General features: G+C 47.2%; 8 protein-coding genes across 8 annotated transcripts; all 8 read left to right on the top strand.

Annotated features, from left to right (window-relative positions):
• Positions 1-754: 754 nt before the first annotated feature.
• On the top strand, positions 755-1,269 carry LOC123717747 (histone H2A). The gene has a single exon (XM_045673894.1). The coding sequence runs from the start codon at positions 828-830 to the stop codon at positions 1,200-1,202; it is 375 nt and encodes a 124-aa protein (XP_045529850.1). The 5' UTR covers positions 755-827; the 3' UTR covers positions 1,203-1,269.
• Positions 1,270-2,018: 749 nt separating this feature from the next.
• LOC123717744 (histone H2B) lies at positions 2,019-2,669 on the top strand. The gene has a single exon (XM_045673890.1). It carries the CDS (start codon positions 2,087-2,089, stop codon positions 2,459-2,461), a length of 375 nt encoding a protein of 124 aa, XP_045529846.1. The 5' UTR covers positions 2,019-2,086; the 3' UTR covers positions 2,462-2,669.
• Positions 2,670-4,412: 1,743 nt separating this feature from the next.
• On the top strand, positions 4,413-4,935 carry LOC123717750 (histone H4). The gene has a single exon (XM_045673897.1). It carries the CDS (start codon positions 4,492-4,494, stop codon positions 4,801-4,803), a length of 312 nt encoding a protein of 103 aa, XP_045529853.1. The 5' UTR covers positions 4,413-4,491; the 3' UTR covers positions 4,804-4,935.
• Positions 4,936-5,913: 978 nt separating this feature from the next.
• On the top strand, positions 5,914-7,208 carry LOC123717740 (late histone H1-like). The gene has a single exon (XM_045673886.1). The coding sequence runs from the start codon at positions 6,000-6,002 to the stop codon at positions 6,825-6,827; it is 828 nt and encodes a 275-aa protein (XP_045529842.1). The 5' UTR covers positions 5,914-5,999; the 3' UTR covers positions 6,828-7,208.
• A 5,482-nt stretch (positions 7,209-12,690) lies between these two features.
• Positions 12,691-13,341, top strand: LOC123717710 (histone H2B). Its single transcript, XM_045673851.1, has one exon. The coding sequence runs from the start codon at positions 12,759-12,761 to the stop codon at positions 13,131-13,133; it is 375 nt and encodes a 124-aa protein (XP_045529807.1). The 5' UTR covers positions 12,691-12,758; the 3' UTR covers positions 13,134-13,341.
• A 473-nt stretch (positions 13,342-13,814) lies between these two features.
• LOC123717734 (histone H3) lies at positions 13,815-14,511 on the top strand. The gene has a single exon (XM_045673876.1). The coding sequence runs from the start codon at positions 13,867-13,869 to the stop codon at positions 14,275-14,277; it is 411 nt and encodes a 136-aa protein (XP_045529832.1). The 5' UTR covers positions 13,815-13,866; the 3' UTR covers positions 14,278-14,511.
• Positions 14,512-15,083: 572 nt separating this feature from the next.
• Positions 15,084-15,606, top strand: LOC123717724 (histone H4). The gene has a single exon (XM_045673866.1). It carries the CDS (start codon positions 15,163-15,165, stop codon positions 15,472-15,474), a length of 312 nt encoding a protein of 103 aa, XP_045529822.1. The 5' UTR covers positions 15,084-15,162; the 3' UTR covers positions 15,475-15,606.
• A 978-nt stretch (positions 15,607-16,584) lies between these two features.
• Positions 16,585-17,879, top strand: LOC123717704 (late histone H1-like). Its single transcript, XM_045673846.1, has one exon. The coding sequence runs from the start codon at positions 16,671-16,673 to the stop codon at positions 17,496-17,498; it is 828 nt and encodes a 275-aa protein (XP_045529802.1). The 5' UTR covers positions 16,585-16,670; the 3' UTR covers positions 17,499-17,879.
• Positions 17,880-18,112: the final 233 nt, after the last annotated feature.

The following is an 18,112-nucleotide window of genomic DNA, read 5'->3' as shown; positions in this document are numbered from 1 at the left end:
CATCATTGCCATCATTTTAAAATATCTTTAAAAAATAATGTGCTAAAAATATGAGATTTATATTTTATACACCTACGTATATATTACATACCGGGCTGTCTGTCTGTCTGTCTGTGAAACCCTAACTTGAAATATAAAAATCGACAATAGGTTCATTAGAAGTTATCATCTATCTTCTACCCATTAATAGTGTCTACTTCACATTATTATTTATTATTATTATTATTATTATTTTTTTTTTTATATATAAATAAGTCGCGGAGGGACGGTTAAACGTAACAGTATAAGAATATAAGAATACAACGTATAAGATTATATATGTTATTTTATTTGGAATTGATAATTCAAATAAACAATTTGTGTTGTGTTGTGTTGCTTAATTTCATTAAACTTAAAAAAAATAGAGAAACGTCATTAAAACTCAATTCAATCTCAAGATTCGACTACTTTTTCCAACCGCGATGGATGGATGCTACCGCCATCTAGTATACAATAAAGAAACATACTACTTTTTTTCTTTACATAATATTATGTATACGTAGATACGGTACTGGACGTCAGTCAGCCCTCCCCATCTCGCTCGCTCTCTATCTCTCTGAATATCGCTCGCTCGCTCGGCCGGCATCCAATCGCGTTTAGTAGCGTAGAGAAGTAGACCTCGTCGTTTGTCATACCCGGCCGGTTGGTTAAATACCGTTGGAATTTATATTTAACAAATTCGTCGCTATGGAAAAAAAAACCTCACTCACCAGTCTTACCGTTTCGCTGTCGAGTAGTTGTGTAGAGTAGTGTCGTGTTGTGTACGTACAAACAAACAATCATACAAAATGTCCGGACGTGGCAAGGGCGGCAAGGTCAAGGGGAAGGCAAAGTCGCGTTCCAACCGCGCAGGTCTCCAGTTCCCGGTCGGTCGTATCCACAGGCTGCTCAGGAAGGGCAACTACGCCGAGAGGGTGGGTGCCGGTGCGCCGGTCTACCTTGCGGCCGTTATGGAGTACCTGGCGGCCGAAGTGCTCGAGTTGGCCGGTAACGCGGCCCGTGACAACAAAAAGACCAGGATCATACCGCGTCACCTGCAGTTGGCCATACGCAACGACGAGGAGCTCAACAAGCTACTCTCCGGCGTGACCATCGCACAGGGCGGTGTACTGCCTAACATTCAGGCGGTCCTTCTCCCCAAGAAGACCGAGAAGAAGACATAAATTACATTACAATACAATCGTATCGTTGTCATTGCAACGACCTAAAAGGCCCTTTTCAGGGCCGCAATATGATTCATTAAAACGCAATGATGGTGGTGGTGGTGGTGTGGCAACCGTACCACCACCATTTTTTGTTAGATAAATGTTTCAACGACATAATACGTACTTTGATCTCACCGAGATTATACCTACCTACATATTATTATCTATTATAAGTATACTACTACTGCTACTACTACTACTACTACTACTACTACTACTACTACTACTGTGATATATAAAAACGGTCATCAGACAAAATGTAATATTAGTAGATGATTATTTGTTTCTATCAAATTAGTATTAAATTACCTATACTACAATATAATATAGACAATAACCAATAGATAAATCTCGCAATTTTTTTTTCATTTCTTTTTCATACTTAATAATAATAACACGCTCGAAATTACTCGCTTACGCAATCATCCAATCAGTAATACTTAATAGACAATACATGCATACTATGTTATGTACATTTTTTTTTTTGTTGTTGTTGTTGTAAATTTTACTTTAAATAACCATAAATAAATCGTGTCAGAGGGAGAGGGAGACGGAGATAGAGACAGATACACATATAATACAACGCCCCGCCCCCTTCGACGGCGCCGTTCCCCCCCCCCCCCCCCCTCTCGTGTCCCAACACGCGGCGTTCTAACGGTAACGACGCGATCGATTGGCCGCCGCGAAACGTATACCATGTAACTCCGGACCGGTTGCAAGAACACTTTCAAAGTGAAGTATACTGAAGTGACGAAAAATTTTTTAAAAAAGCTATTCTCGTGTGGTGTGTGCAGTAGTCGATACATTCTCTCAACTCTCGCATCTCGCATCTCGCGTTCACTATGCCACCAAAGACCAGCGGCAAGGCGGCCAAGAAGTCCGGCAAGGCACAGAAGAACATATCCAAATCGGACAAAAAGAAAAAGAAGCACAAGAGGAAGGAGAGCTACGCCATTTACATCTACAAGGTGCTCAAGCAGGTGCATCCCGACACCGGTATCTCTTCGAAGGCGATGTCAATCATGAACTCGTTCGTGAACGACATCTTCGAGAGGATCGCGGCTGAGGCGTCTCGTCTCGCTCACTACAACAAGCGTTCGACGATCACGTCCCGCGAGGTGCAGACCTCCGTGAGGCTCCTGCTGCCCGGCGAGCTCGCCAAGCACGCCGTCAGCGAGGGCACCAAGGCCGTCACCAAGTACACCAGCTCCAAGTGAGCGTCGCGGCGGGGTGGGACAACGGCGGTGACGTACGCAACGTAGGAGACGAACACGTCATCCAGACGCCGCGTCGTCTCAGCGCCGGCGATTTCTCTTATTATATTATATCATAATGAGAGCGATTGACAATAATAATAATCATCATCATCATAGTACCATCAAGTACCAACCAACCAACCAAACAAACGGCCCTTTTCAGGGCCACAATATATATCCGAAGAGTCCGTAGAGACCACATAGTATCAACGACAAGCGTAAAAAACTATAAATAAATAAATAAATAAATACTCTCTAAATACACCACATATCTAGTAAACATTTGACATAAAATCTACCATGAAAATGTATTATTAAATAACATGTCGGCTTTAGTAGTTAACCTACACCTATAAAGAAAAATCAAAACAAAACACATACATTGTATGTATATAAGTATAATTATATATTATGCATGCATAAATGTTATCCGCTGACCGACCGACCAGTGATAATATATATTTATTATTATGTTATAAACAATTTCATTCACATAGGTACGCTTCTTTTTTTGTCACGCACGGCAAACCCGTCCTTACCCCCGAGCTCTTTTCGATTTTATATATAAAGGCGCTCTCCGCGCGTGAACGCGGTTTATATCATCACCACAGTTGATACGCGACGGACGTGTCGATCGTGATCGTATAATTTTAGAGTTGAGTTAGTTAGTGAGCGAGTTCGAGCAGTCGTCGTAATGGCACGTACAAAGCAGACAGCCCGTAAGTCCACCGGCGGTAAGGCGCCGCGAAAGCAGCTCGCCACCAAGGCGGCCCGCAAGAGCGCTCCCGCCACCGGCGGCGTGAAGAAGCCTCACCGTTACAGGCCCGGCACCGTCGCGCTGAGAGAGATCCGTCGCTACCAGAAGAGTACCGAGCTGTTGATCCGCAAGTTGCCGTTCCAACGTCTGGTGAGGGAGATTGCGCAGGACTTCAAGACCGACCTCAGGTTCCAGAGCTCCGCCGTGATGGCGCTTCAGGAGGCGAGCGAGGCGTATCTGGTGGGTCTCTTCGAGGACACCAACCTGTGCGCCATTCACGCCAAGCGAGTGACGATCATGCCCAAGGACATCCAACTGGCGAGACGCATTCGCGGCGAGCGTGCTTAATTTTGCGTAATATGTATACATAACATAACATATTATTATTATTATTATTATTACTACAACAAAAGGCCCTTTTCAGGGCCGCATATGATTCAAATGATGCATCTAATTGTGCACACTCAACAGTAGTGCCACAGTCAGACAGACATCACGTGTCGAACGATTAAAACGTAAAACTTTTAAAATAAAATAAAAAAAAAGTAATGAACTGATAGAAAATTATTAATCAATTGTTTTACGATTTACAAAATTTTGACTAAACAGACCAATCGCACCGTCTGTCCGGTAACAAACAGGTTTTAAAAGAAATAGAATACAAAATAAAAATAAAAATATATATATATATATATATATTATTTTCTATTATGCGTCTATATTTTACACTATTGTTACATTGTTTCTTAGAAAACAATAAGTACCTCACGCCCACAATAATAATAAATATTTTTTATTATTATTTAAGTACATATTTATGGCACCACTTAAGGTTGCGTTGCGTTGACTGAGTTTAATAATTTTGTTAATTGTTTTTATTGATTTTTTTGTTTGCGTATTACGTCTTTACCGTTTGTAGTTTGTAGACATATTTGGAGGGTTCATTTTGATTATTTATGTAGTTATTATATATTATACATACGTAACCGACAACGAAAATAACATTAAAGGACGAATATCTCTACAAACCGACCGACCGATACCCCCCCCCCCCCCACCCCTCGGACAACTGCCGCCTTATATATATTCGAGGTTCGGGCATTTCTCTATATAAACCGCGAGTTAATCGGCGCGAAGCGCATTCGAACAGTGAACGTAGTACGTGAGGCACGTACGCAGTGTTGGTTGATTCTTAAATTCACTCAGTTTTCAATTCGAAACTCGCTGGTTCACAATGACCGGTCGCGGTAAGGGAGGAAAGGGATTGGGAAAAGGTGGCGCGAAGCGGCACAGGAAGGTGCTCCGTGATAACATCCAGGGTATCACCAAGCCTGCGATTCGACGTCTGGCGCGCAGGGGTGGCGTGAAACGTATCTCCGGTCTCATATACGAGGAGACCCGCGGTGTTCTCAAGGTTTTCCTCGAGAACGTCATCCGCGACGCGGTAACCTACACGGAGCACGCCAAGAGGAAGACCGTCACCGCAATGGACGTCGTGTACGCTCTGAAGCGCCAGGGCCGCACCCTCTACGGTTTCGGAGGTTAAGTTGGGTTCGGTCGTATATCCACTGATATATACCTACCTACCTACCTACCTAACTTTATGTATTTTTCAACAACAATAAAAAGGCCCTTTTCAGGGCCGCATATGTTTCGATAATAAAAATAAAACGTTATCACAACGACTAAACGTCACCTAAAATTAATTAATATACCAATATATATTGGTATGTACATGTTTATATTTAATAGATGGAAAATTAATATCGAATGCAAAACCGCTACATTTCCCTATAGATATCTAAAGCTAACTATCTACATACCTACATACACGTTACGTGTAGCGTGATAATAATATAAAGTCTTCGTATGTACTTAGTATGTAAAGTAGGTACACGGTACGGTACGGCTTTAACAATCACGTCGTAATATAGCGTAATTGAGATTTTGATAATAATATACATATGATATATTATGAAAATTAACAATATAGATATACGTCTAACCTAAACGGCCGCAGGTCGCGACCGAATCGCTCCTGGGCTAATGAAATTTTCTTATTTACATCTTTTGTTATATTATCATCAACCTTTTACCAATATATATTTTATTAATAAACTTATATTGTGTGTTACGGAGCGAAGAGAACGCGCGCCTCTACGGCCTCGTCTCGGAGAGTGGTGCTGTTCTACAACATGCCGCATTCGATGCGATAAAATCAATCGTAATCTTAATATATTGTCTAAACGAACGGATCCCGTTGAACCTTGGAATCTTGACGTTCAACGGGAGACATCGCACGTGCGAATACCGTTTGATTTAATTGTTTAATTGTCAATTTAAAGTTAACGGTACGCGCGCGAGTCGACAATAACAAACTTTAAAAGTCGATACCTAACGCACGCCAACGCCTGCAGGGCGACTCGAAGTCGTGACCGGTCGCGGATATCATAAAGTCTAATTAGAATAGAGATTTTGTGCAATTTCTCGATTATATATTGGAAAAATTCCGATCAAACTGAGACGTGTTAGTGAAAAGTTTCCACGCCGAATACGAGAAAACGCATATAGTTGACGAAGCTCTCGTCGCGGTATACTGATTCGTCTGGCAGGCGCTCACTAGCGCCGCGCACTCTTAGCATTGTTGTACATTCACTACAATTTTACAATATATTAAAAACTCGTTAATTTACGTGTTAACGTTGTTAAGTGTCTAATTAATTGTTAATAAAAATAAAAAAAATGGCCGACACAGCAGTAGCATCGGAGACACCCGCGCCGGCGACGCCCGCCAAGAAGGCACCAAAAGCGGCAGCGGCGGCGGCCGCCGCGAAGAAACCCAAGGCGAGACCAACGCACCCCAAGACTTCCGACATGGTCAACAGCGCGATCAAAGAGCTCAAGGAGAGGAGCGGATCGTCCCTGCAGGCGATCAAGAAATACATCGCCTCGAATTATAGCCTAGACGCCGAGAGGTTGGCGCCGTTCATAAGAAAGTATCTCAAGCGCGCGGTCGCCTCCGGCACCCTGATTCAGACGAAGGGCAAGGGCGCATCGGGCTCGTTCAAGATAGACAGCAAGTCGGGAACCGGCGGCGGCGCGGCGAAGAAGGCGACGGCCGCCTCCGCTTCCTCCGGCGGCAGGGGCTCCGCCGCGGCGGCGTCCTCCGCGGCCAAATCGGTGAAGAAGCCGACCGCACAAGCCGCCAAGAAGACCGCCGCGAGTGCGGGCGCCAGGAGCAAGAAGGCCGCCGCCGCGGCCGCCGAGACCGCGTCCCCCGCCAAGGCGGGCGGAAGGGGTGGCACCGCCAAAGACAAGAAGGCAGCCGCTGCGGCCAAGAGGAAGCCGGCCGCGTCGGCCGCTCCGAAGAAAGGTCGCGGCTCCGCGGCCGCCTCCGCCGCAGCGTCCGGCAAGGGCGCGTCGACCACCGCCGCCGCTTCCAAGGCGAAGAGGAGCGCGAAACCACCGACCAAAAAACCTAAAGCACCCAAACCGAAGAAGGCAGCAGCCGCCGCGCCCAAATCGAAGGCCGCCACCGCTAAAAAGGCATCGGCCGCTTCCAAGAAGTGAACGCGACAATCCACGTTCAATACGCACGAGCCGCCGCACTGTGTTCGCGTGCGCTGATCACCGGTAAGAAGAAGAAGGAGGAGGAGGAGGAGGAGGGTCGGCCACCGGACGGAAGAGCGACGAACGCATCACAAGTTGGTCGGTTGTGTCGATGTTGTATGTATACACACACACACAACAACACGCACAAACACGCCACACAAAAAGCCCTTTTCAGGGCTAACATATGTTTCGCGAAACCGAAGTTGAGAGTTTCAATCGATAAATAAACGTGAAAAGGTAGTAATAATAAAATTACTTATATATAATTAAATAAATAAATAAATAATAAGAGATTACCTATTTTGTCGAAACATATACATATTCTAAATCAACGTGTATGCCTAAAAAATATGATTATATATTAAAAATATCAAAAACAGTACAGAACAGTAATAAACAAAATAAAAACTTAAACCACACATCAATAGATATTTGTAATTAAGTTGTAAGAGCGAGACAGCAACGCTAGGGGTATATACGCAAAGATGTATGTATATTATAAAAGTTAAATATTTTATATAAATAAACTTGAAATAAGCTTGCTATAAGCACACGTTTGTACACGTGCAATAGTAGGCACGGCGGCACGCCAGGCAAGCGTAGACGATTGCAAAGCTTTCCAAGGAAACGTTTTTGAACTATTTGTATATATATATATTGTATATATATATATATAGTATTTACGTGCATTTTGTTAGTATCATGTGTTGGTATAATGCCTGTATGTATGCAATGCACGTTGTTAAAGATATAAAAAAAAAAAGTAGTGATATACATATTATTAACTTACCTATTTGCTAGCAACTCGACAGCCGTCGCGACACTTAATTAATGCGATCCTAGAAAACAACACTTCACAGTTCAGTCTTAGAGATATATAGATAGATAGACATTCTCTCTGATCATCTTGATCGTACATCACATCACATCACATCACATCACATCACGTCACGTCACATCTCATCTCAATCAGTTCGTTGAACGCGCGCACTTCACACGAGAGATACAAAAAATAGACAAATAGATAAATCGATAAATAAATAAATAAATATATATATTCATATCACACCTGTATAGCACCGCCGTTCTTCGCCACAATCACCGTACCGTACGACACCACCACCACCGTCGCGATCACGGATTTAAATTCACGCCCGTCATCGGTCATGTCGACCCAATCCACTCCGGCGTTAGCGGCCGACGAAGCCGCACAAAATTCATCTTCCGAGAGCGACGGCTTTCAAACCGTCGGCCGGAAGAAGAAGCGTTCGGCCAACGGCGGTCCCCCCGCCAAAAGGCCCACTCAAGCCGCCAACCCTCCGAAGAGGGATCTTAGTTCCCTCTTATCGGGAAAACCTGCGCCCCCCGCCCCCGCGGACCGCATTAAAACCCCCCCCGCCCGTATACGTTAGGGACAAGGGCGCCTGGCCGACCCTATCAAAAATTCTCGACACAAAGTCGATAAATTACAAGGCCCGAACGCTAAGGGATAACCTTTGCGTTCAGGTCTTTTCATCTGATCACCACCGCTTTCTAACTTCATACCTTCGCTCTGAAGGTATCGGTGGCCACACCTTCCCCCTACCCGAGGAGCGCGTCCTAAGGGTAGTCATTAAGGGCATCCCAAAGGAGATAGACTCCGGGATAGTCCAATCGGACCTCACTGAGCAGGGATACCCCGTAAGGGATGTATTCCGCATGCTCAAGAGAACAACGAAAGAAGAGTACGACATGGTACTCGTTGTCCTCGATCCCACCCCGAGTGGGAAAAAGATATTTAGCCTGAGAGAGTGTTGCAAGCTCTCGGGGCTGAGGGTTGAAACCCCCCTCAAACACTCCTTCACACGACAGTGTCACCGCTGTCAACTCTACGGGCATGCGGCCCGTAACTGTTTCGCTAGGGCACGGTGCGTAAAGTGCCTAGGCGACCACGGCACGGCGGACTGCAAAAGAACGCTTCCGTGCGCTGAGCCGCCGGCGTGCGTGCTTTGCGGGCAACAGGGCCACCCAGCGAATTATCGCGGGTGCCCTCGTGCCCCCAAGGCGCATAGGCCGGCGTCTGGGCGCACGGCGGGGCGCGATGCGGTCCGTCGTGGCGCGGGAGCAAAGCCCACGTACGTGCCGGCCCCACCTCCTAGGAATAGTGCCTGGACCAAGCCCCCCGTTACGGAGGGCCCTCCCCAGCTCACGTCAGAGGCCTTCCCGCCTCTGCCAACAAAATCGGCAGCCGTAAAGCCTTCCCAGGCGCCGGCGCCGACCCCCGTCATAACGGAGAGGCCCACACGCAAGGTGAGCCCTCCGGCTAAAGCCCTCAGCCACACGGCTGAGGCCGCCGCGGAATCAGAAAAGGTCCGCGACGCCTTAAATCTCGCGTTTAGTATCGTAGACGCGCTAGACATCGACGCTCTTGTCGCCTTCTCCGAGGCTTTCAAATCCGCCAACAACGCGGAAGACAAGAAGCAACTCGTAATCGAGCACGTCCAGCTCCTTAAGTCCGTGCGACAATTTGCAGACTCCACCACACCGCAATAGCTACGACCACGTCTAGGATCAAGGCCCGATCACTGTCCGTGGTGACTTTCAATGCAAACGGTTTCAAGCCGCAGGCAGATTTGGTTCGAGATTTCCTCGTTCGCCACCAAATAGATATTTTCCTAGTACAGGAATCTTTCCTCAAGCCCAGCGTTCGCGCTCCCAGATTCGCAAATTACAACGTAGTGCGAAACGACCGACCTACGGCGAAAGGCGGTACGCTCATTTATTATAGACGAGCGCTTCACTGCTCGCCGTTAGACCCGCCCTCCCTTACCAACATAGAGTGCTCTGTGTTGCGCGTAGCCATGACCGGCCATCAGCCGATTATTATCGCGTCGGTGTACCTCCCTCCCGCCAAGGTCATACTAGAGAGCGATCTCAGAACCCTGTTTGCGATGGGCCCCTCGGTCTTATTAGTCGGGGATCTCAATAGCAAACACGGGGACTGGAATAGTTCAAAACAAAACCCTAATGGGTTAGCCCTCAATAGGCTTATAGACGTGCTCAATTTCAACGTCATTGCCCCCATACAACCGACTCGCCGTGGCATAACAGGCAACGGCCTTCTCTCAACGGACGTCATAGACGTAGCGGTTTTACGTAACGTGGCACTACAGCCGCGAAGCGTAGAGACGTTACACGAGTTAGACTCGGACCACTTCCCGGTTCACTTTGAATTCGGCCCTCCTAACACTCGAGAGAAGAGGTTCAAGTCCATTGTCGACTGGCAGAAGTTAGACGAGGCCCTCAAGCCCGCCGACACCTCTGCCCTCCCAAATGTCCCCGACAATTTAGTCTCGTCCGCTCACGCGTTAGACGCGATCTCCTCGGTCACTAATCACATTCAGACCAAGGTCGCCGAGTCGTCCCGGAAGGTCCCAGATGAGTTCGCTCAACGCTGGGAGCTTCCCCCGGACGCGAGGCGTCTGTTGACCGAGAAGAACGCGGCGACTCGCGCCTTCGCCAGAGCACCGACCGACGAAAACCGCAGAGCACTCCGCGCCTCGCAGCGCCGAGTCAAAGAGCGCATGCGGGAAATTAGAAACGAACGCTGGGACCGTCTTACCAGCGAATTGTCACCTTCGCACACGGCCTATTGGTCTCTCGCGCGTTCCCTTAAAACCGACACGGTGGCGTCCTTGCCCCCTCTCAAGCGTTCAAATCTGCCTGACGCATTCGACGACGACGAAAAAGCCGAGTGCTTAGCCGTCAACCTAGTGGAGCAGTGCACCCCGTATCTCGATCATAGCGACCCGGCGCACGTCGAACACGTGAACCGCGAGGTCGAACGCATCGTAGCACTGCCCCTCCCTCCCGAGCCGCTCCCTCCTACGTCGATCGCCGAGGTCAAAACTCTAATAAAGAGTTCACTGCCTCGTAAATCTCCAGGTCTCGACGCCATCTCGAACAAGGTCCTCCGGTGCCTCCCGCCCCATCTGATATGCCTACTAGTGTCCATTTTCAATTGCCTCCTTGAAAACTGCACCTTCCCGGCGCAGTGGAAAGAGGCCATTGTCATTGGTATTCACAAACCAGGCAAACCCCGTAACAACCCCACCAGTTACCGCCCTATCAGCCTTCTCAATACGCTTAGCAAGCTTTACGAGAAGGTACTTAAAAAGCGCCTCCTAGACTTTGCCCTAGATAAGGGGCTCATTCCCGATGAGCAGTTTGGCTTCAGGCCGGCCCACTCGTGCGTTCATCAAGTCCATCGAATCACGGAGCACATCCTCTCCGGGATGAATAGCTCCCTGAAACCGAGAGCCACGGGTGCGCTCTTCTTCGACATAGCGAAAGCTTTCGACAAGGTCTGGCACAACGGCTTGGTTTACAAGCTCTACCACCTTAATGTGCCACTAAGACTCGTGCGTATCGTACACGACTTCTTGTCCGACCGCTCAATGCGCTATCGCGTAGAAGGAACGCTATCGTCTCCTCGCCCCATCATGGCCGGAGTCCCTCAGGGCTCGGTCCTCTCGCCCCTTCTGTTCACGCTGTATACCGGCGACATCCCTAGGGCTCCCAATGTGGAGCTAGCCCTCTATGCCGATGACACCGCTCTCTATACCACCCATAAAGATAGAGGTGTCATTGTGGACAGACTCCAGACCGCTACCACGTCGTTAGGCGAATGGTTTCGGAAATGGGGCTTCCAAATAAATCCCGAGAAAAGCGTAGCAGTTCTCTTTGCCAGGGGCAACCCCGGTGCTATCGCTAGGGATAAATTTCACCTCAAGACAGAGGTAACCCTATACGGGCAAGCCATTCCATGGCAAAAGTCCGTTAAATATCTAGGAGTCACGCTCGATAGCGGCATGTCTTTCCGAAAGCACATAGCCGCCGTTCGCAAGAAGGCACATTTTGTCCTCTCTCGCCTTCATTTCCTCCTAAATAAAAGGAGTCAAATGTCTCTAAGACACAAGGTCACCCTGTACAAGGCCTGCATCCGACCGTGCATGACATACGCTAGCGTAGTCTTTGCGCATTGTGCCCCCTCCTATATACACCGACTACAGGTGCTTCAGTCGCGATTCATGAGAATCGCGACCGGTGCGCCCTTCTATGTGAGAAACGTCGATCTCCACCATGACCTGGAGCTCCCTACCATAGCCCAATGGATGAAGTTGGCGTCCACACGCCACTTTGACAAGGCTAAACACCATCCCAATCCGCTGGTGCGTAATAGCATCAACTATTACCCCTTCCCGACAAAAAAGGCTCGCAGGAGGCCTCGACACATACTAACGGATCCGGACGATCCAATTACTGTAGCAAACAATAAATTAAATGCCGCCCGCGCGGCCAATAATAAAAATAGCCAATCTCAGATTAGGGTAAAAAACCGCCTTCACCGGGGAAGGCGAGGACCTTTACTTCGCACTTCGCTCACTACAGTGAGCTTCCGTCCTGCCCTTCAGGCGATTGACCGCCCCGCGACGGCCCAAGCCGAGGTTCGAGTCTCACAGGAGACGCCCTTGCGCTAGCCGCGGGATAAAACGCCATTCTGGTCGAGCTACGCTCGCCAAAACAGCCCGAGCTGAGCTGTAAAGGCCCTTAAGGCCAACAGCGAGATTCCTTCTTCAAAAAAAAAAAAAAAAAAAAAAAAAATTCGACGGCGCCGTTCACCCCCCCCCCCCCCTCTCGTGTCCCAACACGCGGCGTTCTAACGGTAACGACGCGATCGATTGGCCGCCGCGAAACGTATACCATGTAACTCCGGACCGGTTGCAAGAACACTTTCAAAGTGAAGTATACTGAAGTGACGAAAAATTTTTTAAAAAAGCTATTCTCGTGTGGTGTGTGCAGTAGTCGATACATTCTCTCAACTCTCGCATCTCGCATCTCGCGTTCACTATGCCACCAAAGACCAGCGGCAAGGCGGCCAAGAAGTCCGGCAAGGCACAGAAGAACATATCCAAATCGGACAAAAAGAAAAAGAAGCACAAGAGGAAGGAGAGCTACGCCATTTACATCTACAAGGTGCTCAAGCAGGTGCATCCCGACACCGGTATCTCTTCGAAGGCGATGTCAATCATGAACTCGTTCGTGAACGACATCTTCGAGAGGATCGCGGCTGAGGCGTCTCGTCTCGCTCACTACAACAAGCGTTCGACGATCACGTCCCGCGAGGTGCAGACCTCCGTGAGGCTCCTGCTGCCCGGCGAGCTCGCCAAGCACGCCGTCAGCGAGGGCACCAAGGCCGTCACCAAGTACACCAGCTCCAAGTGAGCGTCGCGGCGGGGTGGGACAACGGCGGTGACGTACGCAACGTAGGAGACGAACACGTCATCCAGACGCCGCGTCGTCTCAGCGCCGGCGATTTCTCTTATTATATTATATCATAATGAGAGCGATTGACAATAATAATAATCATCATCATCATAGTACCATCAAGTACCAACCAACCAACCAAACAAACGGCCCTTTTCAGGGCCACAATATATATCCGAAGAGTCCGTAGAGACCACATAGTATCAACGACAAGCGTAAAAAACTATAAATAAATAAATAAATAAATACTCTCTAAATACACCACATATCTAGTAAACATTTGACATAAAATCTACCATGAAAATGTATTATTAAATAACATGTCGGCTTTAGTAGTTAACCTACACCTATAAAGAAAAATCAAAACAAAACACATACATTGTATGTATATAAGTATAATTATATATTATGCATGCATAAATGTTATCCGCTGACCGACCGACCAGTGATAATATATATTTATTATTATGTTATAAACAATTTCATTCACATAGGTACGCTTCTTTTTTTGTCACGCACGGCAAACCCGTCCTTACCCCCGAGCTCTTTTCGATTTTATATATAAAGGCGCTCTCCGCGCGTGAACGCGGTTTATATCATCACCACAGTTGATACGCGACGGACGTGTCGATCGTGATCGTATAATTTTAGAGTTGAGTTAGTTAGTGAGCGAGTTCGAGCAGTCGTCGTAATGGCACGTACAAAGCAGACAGCCCGTAAGTCCACCGGCGGTAAGGCGCCGCGAAAGCAGCTCGCCACCAAGGCGGCCCGCAAGAGCGCTCCCGCCACCGGCGGCGTGAAGAAGCCTCACCGTTACAGGCCCGGCACCGTCGCGCTGAGAGAGATCCGTCGCTACCAGAAGAGTACCGAGCTGTTGATCCGCAAGTTGCCGTTCCAACGTCTGGTGAGGGAGATTGCGCAGGACTTCAAGACCGACCTCAGGTTCCAGAGCTCCGCCGTGATGGCGCTTCAGGAGGCGAGCGAGGCGTATCTGGTGGGTCTCTTCGAGGACACCAACCTGTGCGCCATTCACGCCAAGCGAGTGACGATCATGCCCAAGGACATCCAACTGGCGAGACGCATTCGCGGCGAGCGTGCTTAATTTTGCGTAATATGTATACATAACATAACATATTATTATTATTATTATTATTACTACAACAAAAGGCCCTTTTCAGGGCCGCATATGATTCAAATGATGCATCTAATTGTGCACACTCAACAGTAGTGCCACAGTCAGACAGACATCACGTGTCGAACGATTAAAACGTAAAACTTTTAAAATAAAATAAAAAAAAAGTAATGAACTGATAGAAAATTATTAATCAATTGTTTTACGATTTACAAAATTTTGACTAAACAGACCAATCGCACCGTCTGTCCGGTAACAAACAGGTTTTAAAAGAAATAGAATACAAAATAAAAATAAAAATATATATATATATATATATATTATTTTCTATTATGCGTCTATATTTTACACTATTGTTACATTGTTTCTTAGAAAACAATAAGTACCTCACGCCCACAATAATAATAAATATTTTTTATTATTATTTAAGTACATATTTATGGCACCACTTAAGGTTGCGTTGCGTTGACTGAGTTTAATAATTTTGTTAATTGTTTTTATTGATTTTTTTGTTTGCGTATTACGTCTTTACCGTTTGTAGTTTGTAGACATATTTGGAGGGTTCATTTTGATTATTTATGTAGTTATTATATATTATACATACGTAACCGACAACGAAAATAACATTAAAGGACGAATATCTCTACAAACCGACCGACCGATACCCCCCCCCCCCCACCCCTCGGACAACTGCCGCCTTATATATATTCGAGGTTCGGGCATTTCTCTATATAAACCGCGAGTTAATCGGCGCGAAGCGCATTCGAACAGTGAACGTAGTACGTGAGGCACGTACGCAGTGTTGGTTGATTCTTAAATTCACTCAGTTTTCAATTCGAAACTCGCTGGTTCACAATGACCGGTCGCGGTAAGGGAGGAAAGGGATTGGGAAAAGGTGGCGCGAAGCGGCACAGGAAGGTGCTCCGTGATAACATCCAGGGTATCACCAAGCCTGCGATTCGACGTCTGGCGCGCAGGGGTGGCGTGAAACGTATCTCCGGTCTCATATACGAGGAGACCCGCGGTGTTCTCAAGGTTTTCCTCGAGAACGTCATCCGCGACGCGGTAACCTACACGGAGCACGCCAAGAGGAAGACCGTCACCGCAATGGACGTCGTGTACGCTCTGAAGCGCCAGGGCCGCACCCTCTACGGTTTCGGAGGTTAAGTTGGGTTCGGTCGTATATCCACTGATATATACCTACCTACCTACCTACCTAACTTTATGTATTTTTCAACAACAATAAAAAGGCCCTTTTCAGGGCCGCATATGTTTCGATAATAAAAATAAAACGTTATCACAACGACTAAACGTCACCTAAAATTAATTAATATACCAATATATATTGGTATGTACATGTTTATATTTAATAGATGGAAAATTAATATCGAATGCAAAACCGCTACATTTCCCTATAGATATCTAAAGCTAACTATCTACATACCTACATACACGTTACGTGTAGCGTGATAATAATATAAAGTCTTCGTATGTACTTAGTATGTAAAGTAGGTACACGGTACGGTACGGCTTTAACAATCACGTCGTAATATAGCGTAATTGAGATTTTGATAATAATATACATATGATATATTATGAAAATTAACAATATAGATATACGTCTAACCTAAACGGCCGCAGGTCGCGACCGAATCGCTCCTGGGCTAATGAAATTTTCTTATTTACATCTTTTGTTATATTATCATCAACCTTTTACCAATATATATTTTATTAATAAACTTATATTGTGTGTTACGGAGCGAAGAGAACGCGCGCCTCTACGGCCTCGTCTCGGAGAGTGGTGCTGTTCTACAACATGCCGCATTCGATGCGATAAAATCAATCGTAATCTTAATATATTGTCTAAACGAACGGATCCCGTTGAACCTTGGAATCTTGACGTTCAACGGGAGACATCGCACGTGCGAATACCGTTTGATTTAATTGTTTAATTGTCAATTTAAAGTTAACGGTACGCGCGCGAGTCGACAATAACAAACTTTAAAAGTCGATACCTAACGCACGCCAACGCCTGCAGGGCGACTCGAAGTCGTGACCGGTCGCGGATATCATAAAGTCTAATTAGAATAGAGATTTTGTGCAATTTCTCGATTATATATTGGAAAAAATCCGATCAAACTGAGACGTGTTAGTGAAAAGTTTCCACGCCGAATACGAGAAAACGCATATAGTTGACGAAGCTCTCGTCGCGGTATACTGATTCGTCTGGCAGGCGCTCACTAGCGCCGCGCACTCTTAGCATTGTTGTACATTCACTACAATTTTACAATATATTAAAAACTCGTTAATTTACGTGTTAACGTTGTTAAGTGTCTAATTAATTGTTAATAAAAATAAAAAAAATGGCCGACACAGCAGTAGCATCGGAGACACCCGCGCCGGCGACGCCCGCCAAGAAGGCACCAAAAGCGGCAGCGGCGGCGGCCGCCGCGAAGAAACCCAAGGCGAGACCAACGCACCCCAAGACTTCCGACATGGTCAACAGCGCGATCAAAGAGCTCAAGGAGAGGAGCGGATCGTCCCTGCAGGCGATCAAGAAATACATCGCCTCGAATTATAGCCTAGACGCCGAGAGGTTGGCGCCGTTCATAAGAAAGTATCTCAAGCGCGCGGTCGCCTCCGGCACCCTGATTCAGACGAAGGGCAAGGGCGCATCGGGCTCGTTCAAGATAGACAGCAAGTCGGGAACCGGCGGCGGCGCGGCGAAGAAGGCGACGGCCGCCTCCGCTTCCTCCGGCGGCAGGGGCTCCGCCGCGGCGGCGTCCTCCGCGGCCAAATCGGTGAAGAAGCCGACCGCACAAGCCGCCAAGAAGACCGCCGCGAGTGCGGGCGCCAGGAGCAAGAAGGCCGCCGCCGCGGCCGCCGAGACCGCGTCCCCCGCCAAGGCGGGCGGAAGGGGTGGCACCGCCAAAGACAAGAAGGCAGCCGCTGCGGCCAAGAGGAAGCCGGCCGCGTCGGCCGCTCCGAAGAAAGGTCGCGGCTCCGCGGCCGCCTCCGCCGCAGCGTCCGGCAAGGGCGCGTCGACCACCGCCGCCGCTTCCAAGGCGAAGAGGAGCGCGAAACCACCGACCAAAAAACCTAAAGCACCCAAACCGAAGAAGGCAGCAGCCGCCGCGCCCAAATCGAAGGCCGCCACCGCTAAAAAGGCATCGGCCGCTTCCAAGAAGTGAACGCGACAATCCACGTTCAATACGCACGAGCCGCCGCACTGTGTTCGCGTGCGCTGATCACCGGTAAGAAGAAGAAGGAGGAGGAGGAGGAGGAGGGTCGGCCACCGGACGGAAGAGCGACGAACGCATCACAAGTTGGTCGGTTGTGTCGATGTTGTATGTATACACACACACACAACAACACGCACAAACACGCCACACAAAAAGCCCTTTTCAGGGCTAACATATGTTTCGCGAAACCGAAGTTGAGAGTTTCAATCGATAAATAAACGTGAAAAGGTAGTAATAATAAAATTACTTATATATAATTAAATAAATAAATAAATAATAAGAGATTACCTATTTTGTCGAAACATATACATATTCTAAATCAACGTGTATGCCTAAAAAATATGATTATATATTAAAAATATCAAAAACAGTACAGAACAGTAATAAACAAAATAAAAACTTAAACCACACATCAATAGATATTTGTAATTAAGTTGTAAGAGCGAGACAGCAACGCTAGGGGTATATACGCAAAGATGTATGTATATTATAAAAGTTAAATATTTTATATAAATAAACTTGAAATAAGCTTGCTATAAGCACACGTTTGTACACGTGCAATA

The sequence above is a fragment of the Pieris brassicae genome, chromosome 13 (assembly GCF_905147105.1).
Source record: "Pieris brassicae chromosome 13, ilPieBrab1.1, whole genome shotgun sequence".
In the NCBI taxonomy this organism is placed as follows: domain Eukaryota; kingdom Metazoa; phylum Arthropoda; class Insecta; order Lepidoptera; family Pieridae; genus Pieris; species Pieris brassicae.
This window is presented reverse-complemented; position numbering and strand designations above follow the sequence as displayed.

What these genes read in the sequence shown, in the direction of transcription:
- LOC123717747 (XM_045673894.1), top strand. Translation starts at nt 828, where the DNA reads ATGTCCGGACGTGGCAAGGGCGGCAAGGTCAAGGGGAAGGCAAAGTCG.
- LOC123717744 (XM_045673890.1), top strand. Translation starts at nt 2,087, where the DNA reads ATGCCACCAAAGACCAGCGGCAAGGCGGCCAAGAAGTCCGGCAAGGCA.
- LOC123717750 (XM_045673897.1), top strand. Translation starts at nt 4,492, where the DNA reads ATGACCGGTCGCGGTAAGGGAGGAAAGGGATTGGGAAAAGGTGGCGCG.
- LOC123717740 (XM_045673886.1), top strand. Translation starts at nt 6,000, where the DNA reads ATGGCCGACACAGCAGTAGCATCGGAGACACCCGCGCCGGCGACGCCC.
- LOC123717710 (XM_045673851.1), top strand. Translation starts at nt 12,759, where the DNA reads ATGCCACCAAAGACCAGCGGCAAGGCGGCCAAGAAGTCCGGCAAGGCA.
- LOC123717734 (XM_045673876.1), top strand. Translation starts at nt 13,867, where the DNA reads ATGGCACGTACAAAGCAGACAGCCCGTAAGTCCACCGGCGGTAAGGCG.
- LOC123717724 (XM_045673866.1), top strand. Translation starts at nt 15,163, where the DNA reads ATGACCGGTCGCGGTAAGGGAGGAAAGGGATTGGGAAAAGGTGGCGCG.
- LOC123717704 (XM_045673846.1), top strand. Translation starts at nt 16,671, where the DNA reads ATGGCCGACACAGCAGTAGCATCGGAGACACCCGCGCCGGCGACGCCC.